This window comes from Dipodomys ordii, unplaced genomic scaffold (assembly GCF_000151885.1).
Source record: "Dipodomys ordii isolate 6190 unplaced genomic scaffold, Dord_2.0 Scaffold22, whole genome shotgun sequence".
NCBI classification, from domain to species: Eukaryota; Metazoa; Chordata; class Mammalia; order Rodentia; family Heteromyidae; genus Dipodomys; species Dipodomys ordii.
Genome location: NW_012267238.1, coordinates 868,800 through 889,651, shown reverse-complemented (window position 1 = coordinate 889,651; position 20,852 = coordinate 868,800). Strand labels below are relative to the sequence as shown.

General features: G+C 35.6%; 1 protein-coding gene across 1 annotated transcript; it reads left to right on the top strand.

Annotated features, from left to right (window-relative positions):
- Positions 1-9,061: 9,061 nt before the first annotated feature.
- LOC105983906 (olfactory receptor 51L1) lies at positions 9,062-10,009 on the top strand. The gene has a single exon (XM_013013937.1). The coding sequence runs from the start codon at positions 9,062-9,064 to the stop codon at positions 10,007-10,009; it is 948 nt and encodes a 315-aa protein (XP_012869391.1).
- Positions 10,010-20,852: the final 10,843 nt, after the last annotated feature.

Sequence of the window (20,852 nt, the reverse complement as noted above, 5' to 3'; positions counted from 1 at the left end):
TATACTCCACTTTAATTCTTTTCTTATTTCCTAATTATTTTGTTTGTGTCTGGTTTTAAGTACATCCAAACTGTGGAGTTTCATTTTGATTATATATTTTTCTTTTTGAATAAATATAATGAATGTTTTTCTTTCTGAATTAATTTAAATGGCATGCATTTTAATTTGTGTTTACTAATTACTCTATTAACTTTCTTTTTATTATTATGCATTCATATTGGGTTTAATGTATTTTTATCTTCAGTGACAAAATTATCTTTAAAGATTGATAATCATAACTTCGGTGGCTCATGCCTGTAATCCTAGCTATTCAGGAGGCTGAGATCTGAGGACTACGGTTCAAAGCCAGCCAGAGCTGTAAAGTCTGTGAGACTCTTATCTCCATAAACCACCAGAAAACTGGAAGTGGCGCTGTGGCTCAAGTGGTAGAGCGCTACCTTGAGCTGAAGAGCTAAGGGACAATGGATAGGACCAGGGTTCAAGCCCAATGACCAACAAAAATAAATATTGATAATCACAATGTGGAATGATTGCTTTAGTCATTTTAACAAATCCATCACCCCACATTCTTACATTATTTGTATTCAAACCAGTTGAGATGCCTCTTTTGAGTGAAAGTGAAATATAGAAATTCTCATTAGCTAGAGTCACTATGCTATGCATGAATATGAAAAAAATTATTTCTACTACCTTACTGAAACTGAATCCTTTGACCAATTTCTCATTTCCCCACTTATTATTTACACTGGAGAGCATCTTCCTCAGTGTTTAATTTTATAATAATTTTTTAAAATCTTATTTGTAATCCCATCTTCAGTTGGCATTTTATTGAGTTTGATGATGTATTTTTTTATTCATGCTCCCAAATTAGACATCGCCATTGGTTCTTTCTAATTCCCAGAATTTGATAAACTACTAGGATTTCAAGAATAGTTAAGGGATCTTTTCTCAAAAGCAAACCTGAGTACACTTTCATCATTTTTCCCCATCTGCTGCAATACCTAACTTGTTATATGGTGCACATCCAACGTTGGGTATCTTACTCTTGATCCTTTTCAGACATGACGCATTACCATGGCAAGCAACATTCAGGTAGAGAAGTGCCAGAAAGTAACATCTTTAAGGTTGGAGCCCTGTGGGCCCATGTATTTGTCTCAATTTGCCACAATTAAGTATTTTTACACTAGATTTAGTGTATCTATTATCCATCATCTATCTAGCTATTGTTTGTCTACTTCCTTATCTATCATCAGTATAGCAATTATCTAGCATCTACAGCTCCATTTGTAGAAAGAAGCAATAAGGATGCTTTTATCATTTAGTATTTATATCTAGTACTAATGTAAGTTTGTTGTAGACTAGAGAGTGATATATCTGAATGGGCTTCGTATACTACACTGAATAAATTTTTCCTTCAAAACTTAGACACCATTTTCTGTACATAACTATCAAAGCACACATTGAGAAACAGTCAGATTAGTGGAAAATTATTAGGTCATAATCTCTTATAAAGTAATTAATGATTAAAAATGTATATAAAACAAATTTGGGGCTGGGGGTTTAGCCCAGTAGAAGGGCGCCCGCCCAGTGCGTGCAAGGCCCTGGGTTCAGTCCTCAGCCCTGGGAAAAAAAAGACAAAAAATTTATATAAAACAAATTTATATAAACAAATTTATATAACAAACACTAGAACAATTTTTTAGATTTTACCATCAATGTTGTCATAATTTGGCAGCATTTTTCAAACATGTAGGTGATTTCTTAACACTATGATTTTCTACTTGCTTCCATTTTTAAGTATTCTGTTCTTATAGTCCTGAAGACTTGACTAAATAGTTGTTGTCATTAAAGATAGTCTATTACCTGTCTGGCTTAAACATTAATTCCTTCAGGCTAAATGCCTCAGCCATCAATAGAATGCAGTCTGTTAGAAAGCACATCTACTTCTTCCTAACTCTTCTTTCTAATATACATCTGAGGGGAATGAGAAGAGCCTCCATTGAAAAAAACTGAATCCTTATTTCAACAGGATTGTGGAAGGGTCATGCTTTGATGGTTTGTGTATATAGTGAAGTAGTATTGCTCAAAATTGTCTCCCACAAGAACAGAGGGCTCAATGTGGGTTGAATGCTAACACTGTTAAGGTAAATAAAACAAAGAAGGTGCTGCTTTGATTCCTTGGAGTCTTTCTTTTGTCGGACTTAGGTATTAAACCCAATTGGATCAGGCTTCATTTCCTCAACTTTCCTGTTCATTCTACCCCAAGGAGTGCTTGACATCCAAAGAGTGCTTCCTAGAAAAACATGAAGAAACATGGTTTCTCTTTTAATTTTCTCCATGTACTCCCTACTTGATTTTCTTGTCAAACTACAATAGTTTGCCGAGGTATTTACAGTCTTTTTAAAACTACTTCAATAATGCTTTTATTGAGTTTATATATTGTGACATTTAAATAATACAGCTAGTTATCAACAAAGCAGGCTGTTTCTCTTTGTTGAGTACATCCTCAGATAGAAACAATGAAAGGGTTATATGAAAACATTGTATCGAGAATCAGCTACTCATCATCATGTGATGTTTGATGAGATCCATAAAGGGCGCATTGGGGCTTTCAGCTACTTACCAAGATAACTTGATATGCACTTCAAGGTCTAAAAAGAGATGAATTCAGGATGAAATTACCCAGTCCTGATTGTTAGGTGCAAGCATGCTTTCTTAGAGTCTGATTCAAGTACTTATACTCTGAAGACTTTTGGTAGAAAGAAGGTCTCTAGGGATGATAGTGCCTCAAGATGTTGCCCAGTGTGTCTATAAAGCCCACAGGTCTGTATGTCCATTCAAGTTGAGTTCAGCTGACTCTCACAGTGCTCATGCATTAGCTGTTTTTGCTTCATTCCCAATGAGACCTTCCTTGCTCCACCAACCCAATGGATTTCTCTTTTGCTTGTAACTTTGAGATTCTTCTAGAGAAGTGGCTACATTTTATTTTCTGAGAAAATTAAATAATCAAAACCAAGTAATTAAAATGGTTAAAATAGTTAATGGCTAGCTAATGTTTAATAGACAATAGTACTCAATTAGTATTTAACTTATAGTTAAATCAACTTTTAAATGACTATATAGTAGCTGATTACTATGAAATCAAATATTATTTAATGATTATATACTGTCTGGCATTTAGTACATTTCAAATTGAGTAATTAAACCCAGCAGAATGGCAGATGTGGTGAAAAGTATTGCAAGGCTCAGAGAGAGAGAGCATGGTGGGACCCTATTATGTTCTGTAGGCAGATCTGGTGCACCATGAACTTCCAAATCCCGCACAATATGCGGGTGAGTCTAACAGGAGACAAAGTATTCCTCAGTAAGCCAAAGGTGCTGTTAGGAAAGGCTGCTCCTTTCATTCTGCACTAACAGCAATAGGGAAGATATAGCCCTGAAATTATTGATGTGGAACAGTATCACAATTAGAATAACCAAGGAGAGGATTAACATCTGAACAGACTAAGCTAGAGAACTGTAAAAGTAGTAACTCTTTTGTTAACCCTACCTAATAAATGTTTGCGTCTTAGGTTTTCCACAGGACAAAAACATCAAGCAGCTATAGTAGTATTACTTAGCTTGTAGTCACCAAATAAACCACAGAATGGTTCCTGGGAAACCATGAGCAATGATCCTTTATGACTATTCTAGCCTTGGCTGGCCTAGATTTCAGATCTGTTTCAGACTCTGAACCAATTGGTTAGATATAGGAAACCTGTCCCAAATAAAAGTCTTTCAGATTCTATGGTACTTAGACACAGCCAAGAAGAAATGTTCTTTCTACCTTCTCCAATAAGAATTATGACCAATTATTTGAGCAAATTGATTAAAAAATAGTGAACCCTAAGTCAGATACTTGGAAGACTTTTGGATATAGGATCTGAATTGACATTGGTCCTTAGACTGTGAAATGTGATTGATGTATTAGACAAACTCAAACCCTCATGATATCCCCTTGGTCTAATAAGCACGAGCTTTTCCAGTGAGACCAAATAGAAGTGTGTGAAACTAAAATAATACCACATATCAGTCTCACTGATAAGAATTATTATGAAGTCTCTGTTAAATCTCCCTTTTAGTTTATCAGCAAGACATCTGCACTCTAGTTAGGTATTTGGAGAATGAATATAGACTTCTGTAAGCCCAATCACATAGTTTACAGATGTGATATGTTTGTGTGTATGTGTGTGTGTGTGTGTGTGTGTGTGTGTGTGTGATTTTTGATTTGTTTGTCTTAGACTGTATTTCTATTTACCTATTTGTCTATCTGTCTATCAACTATCATCTAGATATATTGTATCTATGTACTTGATTCTGGAGAATGTGACCTTAGAGAGTGGATCATTTAAATAAAAACAATGAAATCTTTAATCTACTGAAGGGATGGTTGGTACAAAAGGGGAACACACACAAAGCCAGTATTTGAATTGGAAGAAGGTATTTTAAATGCTACTGAAAGTTACCCAGTCAACTTTTACCCAATAAATAGCAAAATTTATGACTACGAATGATAAGTAGGAAAAGTAATCAATGGAAAATGAAATATTCTTGTAGATATTTACCTTTCACATGGTATCTAAGTAGTTTCAAAACTGATATAAAGAAAAACTGAGTTGTCTGTACTTAGTAACTATAAAAATCATAGTTAAGGGGCTAGGAAGGTGGCTCAGTGGTAGAGCACTTGCCTTGCATGCATGAGGCCCTGGGTTTGATTCCTCAGCACCACAGAAGCAAAAAGAAAAAAGCCAGAAATGGCGCTGTGGGCTCAAGTGGTAGAGTGCTAGCCTTGAGCTGAAGAGCTGAGGGACAGCGCCCAGGCCCAAGTTCAGGCCCCACGAACGGACCCCCCTAAAAAATATCATAGTTAAAACTACTTTTAGATGTCTACTTCATAATGAAATATCAACTATATGTAAAATTTCCTGGTTTACAGAGGGAGTAAATTCTAAGCTATTTTTTTAATGCTACCTGACTGAGCAAAATGTGACGACTATTTTTTTCAAATGTGGAGGAAAATTTCAGGCCATTCTTACTGATAAACCTTGATGTAAAAATCCTGGAAAAATGTTAACAAGTATAAACCTGCAATACTTAAAATGGAAATGAACTTTCCAACTTGTGGGGTGGGGAGGAGTGGGAGTGGTTGGGAAAGGAAGGGATGGCAGGGGAAAAACAAAAGAGGAGGTAACAATGCTTGACAAGAAATGTACTCATTACCTGTAACTGTAACCCCTCTGTACAACATCTTTACAATGAAATAAAATGAAAAAAAAAACTTTAAAAAAATAGAAGGAAGGAAGGAGTTAGGGCAAGTTAACTTCTCAGAGAAGTTAAACTGGCTCCAAATTCACCTAGGGAATTATCAAACATACTCCCTTACTCTACTAATGAATTCTCAATTTAAACAATTAAATTTATTTATCACTACCACTATTAAACATTTAGAAAAATGAATGAATTGTTCATGCGCATAACCACCAATTGCTATCAAATAGTTACAGAAAAACCTAAGGCAAGTTATGTAATCTCCAAACACACCAGTATAAAACAACACTGAGAAAAAGAACATACTTTTGTTTTGAAATATCTGATACCCTAGATATTATACCATGATTTTATATCATGCTTCGAACTAAAACTGGTTTCATGATCCCTCTGTATTAGAGGAATTATCGTGAACTCTTTTTCTTGTGTGCATTTGAGAAAGGACTTGGACTCACAGGAGGAAGGAATGATGCATTTCTTTAGCTCCCATATGGAGGTCATGCACTCTCCCACAGCTGTGGTTAGGGGCCGAGGCAGACCTTCCCTCCCTAGGGATCTAGAAGCCTGTGACAGAGATCCTAATTCCACCCCAGGAGGAAGGAGGAGTATTTACAGACACAGAGGAAGCACGGAGACTCACTTCTCCAAGGCTTTCAGTTAACTCCAGAGTGAGGTCCACGAAGAATCAAAATTGCAGCATCTGTCGTCAGTACAGGTTTGACTTTTCTCAGGTAAGTGACTGACCTGAGCAAGAAATATCTAGAAAAGCAGAAAGGTAGAAACAGGCAAAAAAAAAAGAACTTGAAAAATTAGGATTATGTGTGGAAAAGACAGAAATTTGGTTAAAGAGCAATAGAAAGAAATGGCAGTGGGAAGCAGAAAGATAAAGAAAGGATGCTCAGATAGTATGTGAAAGCAGAGTGAGGAGAAAGTCACATTAAGAGAAACAGAAAGAGAATTAAATTTAGTCAGCAAGATATAAAACTCACCATTGAGTTATTTGGGAAATGGGTTATTGCTTATACATTGAGTAGTCTTGGTGACTCATTGTCCACTACATACATTCCAGAGAAGCATTAATTTTTAATTAATTTTTAGCATAGTTTATATGAAATCTAGTACTAAAGAGTAAAATTACTAAGTGGTCAGCATGTAATCAATGCATGAGGGAAAATGGTATAATTCTCTGTGCACAATTTCAAAAATTGTGTGACATCTCCTGTTCTGCTGTAACCATTTTAAGAAATCCTAAGCTATGAAGGACAGTGGAAAATGGCTTTTGTTTGAGGCTTGAAGTTGGGAATGATTAAAAATCTATTAATGGGCTGGGAAAGTGGCTCAGTGGTAGAGTGCTTGCCTTGCATGCATGAGGCCCTGAGTTTGATTCCTCAGAAACACACAAGCAGATAAAGCTGGAAGTGGTACTATGGCTCAAGTGGTAGGGCACTAGCCTTGAGCTGAAGAGCTCAGAGAGATTTGATAAAAGATTAGATTTTAGGTGTTCTTATTATACATGTTCACACAGGAAAGCTCTCTATGGAAGGTAATTTAATTGATTGTAATAATTATTTACATTTATCTATCAATGTGTTTTGATGTAGATTTTAATTTTTTGCAATAAAAAGCAATGAAAAGTGTAAATAAGTGCATTTCGATCTATTCTTCAGCTATGGGCAGGTCTACATTTGAAATTTTCCAAACATTAAAACCATCACATAGGAGAGTTACAATGTAGAGAAAGTAATTTTAAACAATGTCAATTTGCTATTTTTTTCCTGAAACTTATTTGAACATCAAAGAAAATGTGATTTATATTAGAGTTGGAAATAAGGAGAACATAGAGAACAATTTCCCAGCATGACATAAATCATTTTCCATAGTGGCTATGGTTTCTTATACTTGTTTGATATGTGTGTGTTTATGTGTGTCTGATGTGTGTGTGGGGTGTGTGTGTGTGTGTGTGTGTGTGTGTGTGTGTGTGTGTATGTGGCTGTATAATGAATATACCATGCTAATGTCTAGATTGCTCTGATGAGCTAGCTATACAGTAGAAAGTAGGAAAAAAAGCATTTTGAGCAAAGGAAGAAGAAAAATATGCTGTCAGCTAGTGAATTTAGGAGATGTGGAAGACTCTAGAGGAAAAAAAAAACATTTGCTTCATGGTAGAGAAATACGAATATACTGCTCTGGTTATAGACTTCTATGAATAACTGGACTGCTTTATCCAAGCAAGCGTCCAATTGAATGCTCAGTTTAGTCTACTTGGGGTGGAGTAGAGTATCAGAGTTGAGTCTGACCCACAAGATGAGAGCTGCATGGTCTTGGACAAAATGAGAGAAATGTTTCTTTTTTTCAATTTAAATTTTATTGTAAAGGTGATGTACAGAGGGGTTACAGTTACATAACTAATGTAGTGGACACATTTCTTCTTGAAGAGTTTTATTCCTCCCTCATTTTCTCCCATTCTTCTCCCATCTCACTCCCCTCTCCTGAAGTTGTAAAGTTCATTTCCAACATAGTGTCTCCTGAGTATCACTGTTGCATCAGTTCACCCTTTGTCCCACTGTTTCTGTGATTGCCCTTCCTTTCCCCAAATCAGATAAACTTATAAATAAGACAAAGAATACAGAAATCAAAAGCAGTGTCAACAGGGAATAAACCAAATGGATGAAATGAAAGAAATAACTGCAAGTAGTGCAAACAAACAAACAAAAACCTCTTGAGAAATGTTTGTTGATTCATTTAAAGAAAGGATTAACATTTTCTTCCAGTCTGCAGCTATAAAAATTCCAAGTCAATTTCTTTTTGGAGTTATAGATTGTGTAGCCTAAGAGCTTTACCCTTCACACTAAAGAATGAAGATACGAATAAGTAAAAAATGAGAACTATGAAAATAGGCAAATGAAAACCTTTTATTAAATGCAATCCAGAAATAAAGCATCTAGTGTTGGACAGTCACAGTGCAATGATAAGAGTTTCAAAGCTACATCTGGAACAGCTTTTCCAGGAGGCTAGAACTCAGTCCTGTGCTAGAGACTCACCTAGGTCAGAGATTGGAGTCAGCCAGGAACAATGAGCCACAGCTGCACAGATATTTGAAGTCAACCAGCTTGGACTTCAAAGAACAAGGTATGTTAAAATTTTCCTAAGGGCAGTCAATGGGGTTAGACAGGGAAATCATAAAGAATCAGAAATAGATGCATGTTAGGTGAATTCATATTTTATCACTTAAGCATTAAATATGTCATTGCTTAAATATTTTAAATTATTAAATAAAAATTAATTTGAAAGGAAACTACACTGCATTATTGGGATTCCCTTCAAATGTCTGCAAATCCCAAAAGAAGCTACTGATTGGCCAGAGAACCTTTCTGACAAGAAGTTCATGCAGTTCTACTGGCATATACTCTGACTTTTCTCTAAGTTTATCTTTACAATACATCATAAAACTTCCTTTGTCCTTTTGTGTTGCTTAGTTTTTCAGTGATCCCAATGAAAATCTAAGAAATGTCCACCGAGAGATGATGATATTCTTGTGGCTTACACTTTTCTTTCTATGTTTACTGTTCATTAATTCCTTTATATCAGTCTTCCATAAAGAACCATAGAGGATTCTTGTTCTCAAGTGGGAGGCTAGAAGAACGATGCACTCTGTCCTAGTTGCTTTGTATGTACCCTTAAAAGATAACTTGGAGAGATAAAGACAGATCAGAGTCTAATCCACACTGTTCACCTAGTTAAACACGGAATTAACATGGTTTTCTGGAATAAGAGTGAAGCTATAGAGCCGGTATTTATCCTGAAAGGCTTCCCGGGCTTGGAGTACGTTCACTCTTGGCTCTCAATCCCATTCTGCCTTGCATATCTAATAGCGTTCATTGGTAATGTTAGCATCCTCTCTGTCATTTGGGGAGAGCCCTCACTCCATCAGCCTATGTATTACTTCCTTTCCATCTTGGCACTGACCGACCTGGGCATGTCCATGTCCACTCTCCCCACCATGCTTGCTGTGTTATGGTTGGATGCTCGAGAGATCAAAGCAAGTGCTTGCTATGCCCAGCTCTTCTTCATCCACACGTTCACATTTCTAGAGTCTTCTGTGCTGCTGGCCATGGCCTTTGACCGTTTTATTGCTATCTGTCGACCCCTGCACTATGCCACCATCCTTACCAACAATGTCATTGCCAAGATTGGTTTGTTCTGCTTACTACGAAGCATGGGCGTGGTACTCCCAACACCTTTGCTGCTGAGACGCTACCACTACTGCCATGCCAACGCTCTCTCCCACGCCTTCTGCTTGCACCAGGATGTTCTGAGACTCTCCTGTTCAAATGCCAGGGTCAACAGTGTCTACGGATTGTGTGTGGTCATCGCCACGCTGGGCGTGGATTCGGTCTTCATACTTCTATCTTACGCGTTGATCCTGAGCGCGGTGCTGGGGATCGCCTCTCGGGAGGAGCGGCTGAAGGCCCTGAACACCTGTGTGTCCCATGTCTGTGTGGTGCTCATCTTCTTCGTGCCAGTTATTGGGGTGTCCATGGTCCACCGCTTTGGGAAGCACCTGTCGCCCATAATCCACGTCCTCATGGCTGACATCTACCTGCTTCTTCCCCCCGTGCTTAACCCAGTCGTCTACAGTGTCAGGACCAAGCAGATTCGCCTAGGAATTCTCCGCAAATTTGCCAGAGGGAGGAGGTTTTAACTAACCCACAATCTCTGGTTTCTGCCCTGGAAATACTGGGCAAGCGATCTTACCATATGGTAAGCGAATGATTTATGTCTTGGGTCATGGTTATATGCCTAAATTCTTATTTCTTGACTTCCTAAATAGGTAATCTCTGTGACTTGCTAACTTTTTTGTCCTTCAGATTTTTGGTGGGTAAATTGTAATAGAATCTATTGCTTCATGCATCCCGATGATCATTAGGAAACTTAATCATAGATAATATAGATAAAAGAAATGGAGGCTGTGAGAAAATGTACACATCTGTTAATATGTGAAATTATTACTATTAATGATATATAACTAACTTTCCTTATAAAATGTCACTATACATACATAATTTTTTGGACATAATAGTGTAAGGCATGCATATAATATGTATTATAACCTTTTCTGGTCTTTATGAACTCTTTTCATAGTGTGTTTGATTGTCAAAAATGTTCTTAATTTTAAGAAATATCTAGTGTATAAACTTGTTCCATTGTTAGTGTGGTTTAAAAAGTATCTGCCAGCTATGTAATTTAAAGTTCAATAAAAAGACAATAAGTTTGAATGGAGTTCCCTGAATGCCAGCATAGGTGATTATTAACTTGGTCAGGAAAACAAGTTTAAAGGGGGATGAAAACAGATAGCTCCCTAGAGCTGAGGGAGAATATTCAAGGAAGGAGCAAAATTGGAATAGGGAAGACTTTTCTGCATCATGAAGTTGGGACTTCATTGGGGAATATATGGTTTCTAGTCACCCAATGTTAGCGAAGGTCACAAACTTGCCCTGGGCAAGAAAGACATTGTTCTGTGGGGGAATCATGAACCAAGGCTATCAACTTAGCACCCTTTCAGGATGAGGAAGAAGGCAGCACCAGCTAGAAAAACTGCTTGGATGGGAAGCAACTGGCATCTTCTCGAAGAAGAGATAGGCAAGACATCACAGCTTGGACTGATAAGCCAGAAACACTCCCTGAAGAAAGCAGATAGCTAACAGAGTAACTGCAAGATTCAGAAGTCTTGCCACAGGGCTATTGCTGACATTTGATGGTGTGAGTACTGTTAAGTATCTACCACATGTGCCTTTCTTTCCACATGGAAGAAGAAACAGGAAGTACACAAGAATTTCTCTTACAAATACTTCTGCAGCACCCTCTACTGGTCAAGCTTGACACCATGTCACCTGCTCGCTCTCTCTCTCTCAACATATATCTCTATTCCTTGGGTTTGGTTACACTCATGCAAAGCAGACAATTTGAAGACCATGATTGGAGTTGGAACAGCAGCAGCATTTTTAGCTAGCATTTTAACCAATATTATCAACGTTATTATTTTGTGTGATTATTATAAGCTTTATTTGTTATTTTTCAAAATTGGATATTCATACAATTTAGAATTTACTTTTATGGGTGATGTTATTAAGCATAATTTTATATGACTATGACATTCATTCAGAATCATTTATCAAAGAAAGCATCTCCCACATGATAGCCTGGCCTATACAATGTGAATGTATCTCTGTGGGAATAATTTTAGTCTTCATTTTAGTTCTATTGGACAATGATTTTTTTCTACCATCCAATATCGCTCTTAATTATGGTGATTTTATACTTAGTTTGTTTGAGGGTGGGAATCAGATCAATACTGTAGAGCAATTTCTACTTCTAATGTCTATAACAGTCTGGAAATTTATGTTTTTTTATAATTTTTTAATCGTGAAAAAACTGTACAGAGGGATTACAGTTACATGAGCAAGGTAATGAATATATTTCTTATCAAGCATTGTTGCCTCCTCCTTTGTTTTTCCCCTTCCCATCTCTTCCCTTCCACCTCCTCAACTACACTCCTCCCCTCCTCTCTTCCCCGCCTAAATTGTAAAGCTCGCTTTTCAACATAGTGTCTTGTACATCTCATTGTTACAATGGGTCAACCTGTATCCCTAAACATTTTGTTTTTTTTCCCCTTTCCCTCCCCAAATTATACTAACATTAAATACAGTGAAAACAGGGGTTATACCATGGGGGAGAGACATACAAAGCAACAAAAAAATCACGTGGTACCTTATAAATACGGAATGTATGTTTTTATATTGACTTTTGTATGATATAATCTGGAGTTTATAGCTCAACTTGGAGTGATTTTCTGCTGATTTGTAAACAAGTGTATCTCTTGACAGAATGGGACATTTTTACATCTCATTAATCTTTGATATTTTAAGAGTAGAAATCTCTCACATCTTTTATTAGTTTTTTCTTTGTATTTTTATGCCAATTGTAATTAACATGTAATTTCTAGCCTATTCCTTTTAGGTATAAAATTGGTGTGTCTTTATCCTGATGAATTAATTGGACTTGCTTTCATGATTTGTTTTAAGAGTGTTTTACCTTTACTAATTGTTTATCAATATTGTTTATGAATAGTAACAAAATCTGTTTCCTTCCAAACTGTGTTTTATTTCTGTTATCTCACCTAGTTACAGTGAGTAGAGATCTCAGTACATTTTAAAGGCAAGCAGGGAATCTTTTCTTCTTTTTTTATATCTAGAAAAATTGCCTTAATGCTCCATAATTCAGATTGATAATCATTGTAGCTTCCTCTTATAAATATGCTAAGGACATTTTCTTCTGTTTTTAGTTTTATATATTCTAATAGGACTTTTAAATTAAATTTATTTTTTTGAAATTCAAAAGGTGTATAGGAGGTTACAATTTAACACGTCTAAATGCTTCTTGATTAGAGTCACCATTTCTATTATTCTATTTTTATATTATCAATATTAATTTTAAGACAATATTTTCTTTATTAATCTGGATTATGAAATGATTTCCCTATTGTAATATAGCAAATTCATTTTTGTGTTTTTTGTTTGTAAAATGATTTGGATGCATTTATTAAATCTAGGCTAATTAGTGTTTGTGTGTGTGTGTGTCTGTGTGTCTGTGTGTGTGTATATTTGATGACCAGATTATATGTGATTATGCCTTGTTTTAGATTTTTGTAATAAATTTTATGGGAATCTAATATCTTTGATGTCACTTTTACATAATTTGTTTATTCAGTTTAAGAGTACAGGTTATTCTTGCTTCACAAACTTGTGTGACTAAGAGAAAATTGCTCATTTTATATTTTTATGCTCAAAGGTATTTAATAATATGTCCAATGTTATTGAAGTAGTAAATAGGAATTGTTATCTGAGGTTTTATGATTCAAGACAGATACCCACTGAGGCTGGGAAGGTGGTTCAGTGGTAGAGTGCTTGCCTTGCATGCCTGAGGCCCTGGGTTCGATTCCTCAGCACCACAGAAGCAAAAAGAAAAAAGTTGGAAAGTGGCGCTGTGGCTCAAGTGGTATAGTGCTAGCCTTGAGCTGAAGAGCTGAGGGACAGTGCCCAGACCAAGAGTTCAGGTCTCATGACTGGACCCCCCCCTCCAAAAAAAAAAAGAAAGAAAGAAAAGACAGATACCCACTGATAGCAGAAAGCTTGGATTATTTCCAATGGAGAAACAAGATAATCAATATTCTAGCTAATCTAGCAGGGTACTATTTAACCCCTATTTGATATTTAACTATTTAACATTTTAGGACCTGGAGTTCACAGTTCAAAACTAGCCTGGGCAGAAACATTTTCAAGCTTTCATCTCCAATTAACTATCAAAATTCCAAACTGGATGCGTGGCTCAAGTGGTTGAGTGTCTGTCATGAACAAGAAAGTGGAGGTAGATCAAGGCCCCTGAGTTCAAACCCTGGTACTTACACACATACACACACACACACACACACACACACACACACACACACACACACACACAGAGATATCCTAAATTAGAGAAATTTCTAAGGTAAATTTCTAAGGTAAATATAGTGCAGTTATCTAGTTATCTCAGAAGACCTAGTGTGCCTACAAAATGGAGATTCTGAAGATAAGTAGAGGAACTTGAGGGTGAGAATCACAAAATGAGATAATAATCATGTGTGAATGACAAGTATCAGTGATGAAGGAAAACAGGACAGTAGTTTATGACAGAATGATAGTATATGACATTAAAAACAAGTGAGGAAAATACATAAACAGGATTTCTAATATGCTATGATTAGTATAGTATATAAATCAACATATGTGTGAACCGTGAAGGTGGAAGTCAATTATTCTCTTTATTGTTTCTGCTTCTAAAATAAAGAAGAGTAAGAGTAGGTATGAGAGTGGAAAACTGCCACCCTCTCTGTAGAGTTTTTTTTTTTCATTCATTTCTTTTAATTTTATTTTAAAGATGCTGTATAGAGCAGTTACAGTTACATGAGGAAAGCAATGAGGACATTTTTTGTCAAGCATTGTTACCCTTTCCCTTCTTGTTTTCCCACTATCCCTTTCCTCCCTCACTCCCTTCACTCCTCCCCAGCCCCCCCCAAAGCTGTAAAGTTCATTTCATTGTTACAATGGGTCATCCTGTGTCCTTATTTCAGCATTTTGTTATTCCCTTTCCCCTCCTCAAATTAGACAAATGTATATACAAGATGCAGGGTACCAAAATCAAGTATACTGACAACAACGGATATACCATAGGGGAAGAACATACAAAGGAAACAAAACAAAAAATCACTTAGTACTTTAAAAACAACAACAACAAAGACAGACCTCTTGTGCTTGTATCTTGGGGTTCATTTCACTTAGCATCATCTAACATGGTCATAAGTACAAGGCTTTTGAGCTTTTCTGCCCATCTGATAAAATTAAACTAGCTAATTATACTAATATACTTATTTCTAAAAGGTTTCAATTAATTATTTTCAAAGTACTTCTTACCCAGTTTCATATGAACCTCCTCAAAAGTGCACTTTAAATTCAATAGGTCAACTAGCATTCCTTTTCAAAGAACTCTGTTAATCCTCTGTTAATCACTTCTTTCTGTCATACTCTGGAGTTGAGCCAGACCTGAAGGCTTGGCCCTGTGGTTAGCCATGTCCCAGCATGACATTCTGACATTCATTTTATAGATGTAAGCAACAGGGCACTAATTATTCAAGTGTTTGCCAGAGACCACATAACAAAGTAAAAGAGGAAGAACAGAAAGACCTCAGAATTGCTGGCTTCTTGTTTTGGAACTATATTTTACCATGAACTTTCCAGAAATACAAGAATTACAAGGCAAAGCAGAGTGTTTGCAATATACACTTTAACTATACACATATAATCAAATAGTTATGTGACAAAAGACAGGGAAACTTTAAACATTTTACAGTGAATATTTATTTTAGCTTCTTACTAAAATATCTAACTCTAAACATGAAATCAGTTCCCACATGAATGTTTCTTGCATTTTTCTTTTTTTTTTCTAACAAAAATTGCTGTCAGGAGTTGGTGGCTCATGCCTGTAATCCTAGTTACCAAGGAGGCTGAGATCTGAGAATGGCATTTCAAAGCCAGCCAGGCTGAAAGTCTTTAAGACTCTTATTTCCAATTAACCACCAGGAAACCGGAAGTGGAGCTGTGGCTCAAAGCAAAAGAGCTTAGAGACAGTCCCCAGGCCCAGAGTTCAAGCCCCACGAACATAAACAACATTGCTCATTTGAAAATATGGCAAACTTTATGGTTTGGAGACAAATTATTTTATAATGAGGATTGTCAAAGGAGAACTTTAAGGTGTGATTTTATTGATGGAAAAGACACAGATGAATGGCCTATGTGGATTTTGTAGGACATTCTGGATAAAGTTCTAAAATATTCACTGTGTCCTATCAGGATGATTAAAAAAAAGAGCCTGTATTTGTCCAACCCAAGCCAATGGTGATTAGAAGATATATATATATATATATATATATCCTTAAAAGTTAGAAGTAGCATTTCAGAGAATTGTTTTGAGCCAGGCAGATCAAAAAAATTCACCTCATACTGAAAAGAGTGAGCAAGTCAGATGGGCTAAAATTAAAAATATCTGTGCTATTCTCCAGAATTCAAAACATTTTGTGGATGCTTCCTGTATGTGATGTTTCATTTGATGTATATATTTAACAGTTGAGGATTTTCACTATCTTGGTACTTTTGAAACTTACAATGTGTCTGAAAAACAAAACAGCTTCTGTGACCATGAAATATCCCCCAACCTTTTATTTAAAATTCCCAATACATATAGTGAAACTTGGGTTTCTTTAATTCATTAAATATAGCATTGAAGACTTGTGGCCCTTGTATAATACATTCTGTAGCATTTATGCTGTTTAATTTGACTTTTATTGAAATTTGAAAGTCTTAGTGGTTATTTACTTATTTAAGGAACAGAATACAAATCTAACAGGTAAATAATCTTTGAATTGAACATATTTGTTTATTTCTTTTCAAAGTACTCTTAAATATGTACTTATGATTATTTTACATATATATATATATTCACTAAAGGGCTCACTGTCTAGAACTGAGACTAAAACCATGGATTGATAAATATTTCATAACTTCATAAAAATATACAGAAGAAACATTACTTCATTTCTTCTTGTTTCTTCAGATTTGACAAATATTTACTTTCTGACATTTTATGTCTACCAGAGGACCCCCCCAAGTCTATTTTTATTACATTTAAATTTTTTTAACTGTTGTTAGCTCTTCTACCACATGTATCCTAGAAATTACAAACCCATCATTCATATAATTTTATTTTACTGATTCTTTACATGATTTAGGGTCTCCTATAAAACCAGGAAACAAGTTCCATAATGATCAGTTCTGTGAAAACTTCTTGTACTTGTTTTGCTGTTTGACAAGGTTAAGCACAATGTCACCACAACTTCTATGCATACTCCCGGAACAAAAGGAGTCATCTCCTTCCCACATTTCTTTTTCTCTAAATTAAGCATGTTCTCAGAACGCCCAAGGCTTTCATACAAACACCTCTAAACAAAATCTCTCTGTGAACATGGATAGTCTCTCCCTGATTTGTATTTTCACGCCTTTCCCTTCTTGATCAAAATTGATTCACTTCAACAAATGCTATCATAGTGATTTCATTTGAAAAATAATCAAATTGTAAGCCACCAAATACTGGAAGAGGGAGGGTTGTGTGGCCTTGTTTTTCCAGGTCAAATATCAGTGGTGCTGTAAGCACTCCCTTCAGATTTGATGTATGTTGCTTCCTGCATGTAACTTGGTCATTATGAGACATAGAGTGTCCTTTATCATCTAATGTCTTCATTATTTACTCTTTGTTACTTTGACTAAATGATGAGTATTAGGAGCCATTCGTTACTCACATGGATCAATGAGGAAAACAAAATATTAATATCCTGTGTTCTACCTGAGTTTCATCTAATACATTTTGCAGATCATTACATGAAAGTTTTGAAGACGCTCATTCAAAGGTGATGAGTATCAGCCAGGCATGATGGCATACCCCTGTGCTGCCCAGACTGATCTTGAACAGAGATCCTTCTTCAGCCTCCGGACCAGCTTGGGTAACACAGTAAGAGCCTCATTAAAAACCAAGAAGCACAAAAGATTATAACTCATTTCTCTCCTGAGATGTAATTCAAATGTTCTATACAGCTCATTGAGCAATTTTAAATATTATCACAAAGAAAAGTAATCATGTGCCTGTGCATTATTGTGTTCTGTATAGTTCTACTTAGGAATTTTTCTTAATTTAAAGCTTTTTCTTTTTCTATTGTCTTTAAGTAGTTTACAATGGAGTTGCCATACGGTCTTTCTTTCCTCCACCACCAAAAAAAGAAATAAATAAAACATTGCACAAGTGCTTAAAGATAATAATATATGAATAAAAAGAAATTTGAAAAAAAATTCAAAATCCCCAGCCCCCAAAATAAAAAAGTCTCAGGATTTTATTGCTCAGGTTGTTTTCGAACCATGATCCTCAGATCTCAGCTTTCTGAGTAGCCACAATACAAGCATTAGTCACTGGTACCCAGAAATTTACAATTTCTAATTAATAAACATTGATTCCTGTTCATGGATCTCAGATTAAGAACCCTTTCTTTGCAGTAGATAATAAAGGTTGATGAAGGAACACTAAGAACTGCAGTAGGACCCATCCTGTACTTTAGAAGGACCAGTAGATGCAATATGGAAGTTGAATTTGTAACTAAGTCAGGTGATGAAAACTGGTGGCTCACATATGTAAATCTCACTACTCAGGCAGCTGAGATCTGAAGATGGTGGTTTGAAGCAAGCCCAGGCAGGAAAGTCCATCAGACTCTTATCTCCAATTAACAACCAGAACACTGGAAGTGGTGTTGTGGCTCAAAGTGCTAGCCTTGAGCAAAAGATCTCAGAGACAGCACCCTGGCCCTGAGTTCAAGCCCCATGACAGACCACAAAAGAAATGAACAGAAAAGAAAAGAAAAAAAAAGAAAAGAAAAAAAAGATTAGGTAGGAAATAGAGGGTACAATGGAAATTAAAATAAATGAAGCTAAGAGGCTAAATCACCTGTCCAATGTCATTTTATGTAGTAGGTTATTTACAGTTACAAGTAGAAATGGGGTATTGGCTCAGGAGCTCATGCTCTGGGACACAAAATTGAACTTTCTTCTTAAAGAACATTCCAGAATAACAGCATGAACTCTGTCTAACATTACTACTCCATTATAGAGCTAGTTAACGAAAGGATCTCAGACATTGCAGGTAATTGAGAAACCTTAGTTTCTCCTTCATTTAAAAAACTTGTTATTGTAGAGGTGATATACAGAGGGATTATAGTTACATTAATCAGGTAATAAGCACAATTCTTTTTTAACCACATCTTCCCTTCACTAGTCTTCATGACTCTAGCCCAGAGCAGGCACTAGAGAGATTGTATCCTTTTCATCACTGCCTCTAGGGGATATTCTCATCAAAGATGCACCCAAACAAACAGAATTGCCCTCATAAAAACTGAGGAGGTTGAGAAAGCCCAGACAGAATTCTACCCTGGTGCTCAGCCTGGTAAGTCTTCCCTGGCCCTCAGCTCACAGACTCACAGGGGAGAAGGCATGGAAGAGATGACAGGAGAAAGGGGATACATTTATGGAAGAGTGTTCTAGAAAAAATGAAAACAACCAAACTCATCATTACTAGTGGAAACATTACAGTTTCAGCCTGATTCTAGCTGGTGTATCCTTTATTCTGCACGATAACTGACGGACTATAAACAACTTGATTGCTTTTGAAAAGTGGTTCAAATATATTTATTCCCAAACTACGAATGGATTTATGGACTATCTTTACTAACTCTATTTTCTGGATTAAGCAATTGCTTCATGGTGATGTAAAACTATTTCTGGTATGTTACTCAGCAATGAATAACAAAGCTTGGCAATATGATAGAATTTACATGAATTTAAAGTAACTAACTTTGGGATAGTGATAGAATATAAACAATGTCACCAGCTATTAAGTCTATACCTATTATTTAATATTCAGCATATATATTTGATAATTTTAACTGGAATTGGAGTCAAAAAGATAAATCTAGAGAGGTAGAAAGAAAAATCAGAAAAGTACAATACTCTGATATTCCTCATTCTATAATCCACAAAATGCAACTTGGTACCTTTGTAAATGTCAGCACTGAAAACTGTAGTGAAATTTATTGGAAGGTGTAGAATCACCTACTTGAGAAATTCTATTCTTGAGAAATTCTATATACATATTTAACTTAGCTGCCTCAATTTTTTACTTTAAAGTCTTTTTTAAAATTAAAATTTTATGGTAAAGGTGATGTACAGAGGGATTACCATTACATAAGTCAGGTAATGAGTACATTTCTTTTTGAACAGTGTTACCCTCTCCATTTTCCCCACTTTCCCCTCAAAATTTTAAGAAATTAAAATTAATTCATTTTGAAACAGAATGTATGAACACATTTAAATACTGTACACCTATTTCATTCTAGCAGCATAGTGTCCTAACAATTTTTGGACATGCTTTTCCCACAAGTATCCTTGTTTGTAAACAACCAAATTGGGTTCTATATAACTATTTTATGATCACTATAGAATAAGCTTGAATTTTGAAGGAAACATATTGGTATAACAACAGCAAAGAGTTACTGGCAATAAAACACATTCAATAATATTTATTTGATAAACATGTGAGAAATGTTAATAAAATTAAAGTTCAAGTTGTGTCTTTCCTATGATGCGCTTACAGCCATTCATCATTTTGTGTTTATTATTAAATTGATACAATGTATTCTAATATGTGATGAAAAATATATACTATCCATATCAGTAAGGCACTCATACTTGTGAACATTCTATTGGATTTTCATATTCATAAAGTGTACATTACATATATGCAGCTCAATTATAAGAAACTTATCAGACATATTAATCAGCATATAAAATTTTAAAACAAAACATCTGTTAACAGTATCTCAATTATCAGAACCTGTACAAGGTAACAATTACCTTGATTTTTTTAGGCAGTTGGTTAATTTTTCTCATTTTGGGGCTTCTTTCTCTCATGATTTAAAGACTCATCCATTGTTTTTCCTTCAGTTGTAGTTGCAGACTTTTGTAATGTAAATACGTTTAATATATTTTATACTGTCAGGAGATATTCTCTAATTATTCCACATTTCAAATTAGAGTTTGGTATTGATATTCTTCCAGCACTGTTCTTTCTGCTAAGGATTGTTTTTGCTATTCAGGTTATGTTATTATTCCATATGAATTTGGATTGCTTCCTCTATTTCATTAAAGAATGCTTTGGCAGTATTGCCATGTTAACGATGTTAATCCTCCCAATCCAGGAGCATGGGAGGTTTTTCCATTGCCTTAGTTCTGCTTTAACTTCCTTTATCAGGATTTAAAAGTTTTTATCATAGAGGTCCTTCATTTTTTTAGTTAGGTTAA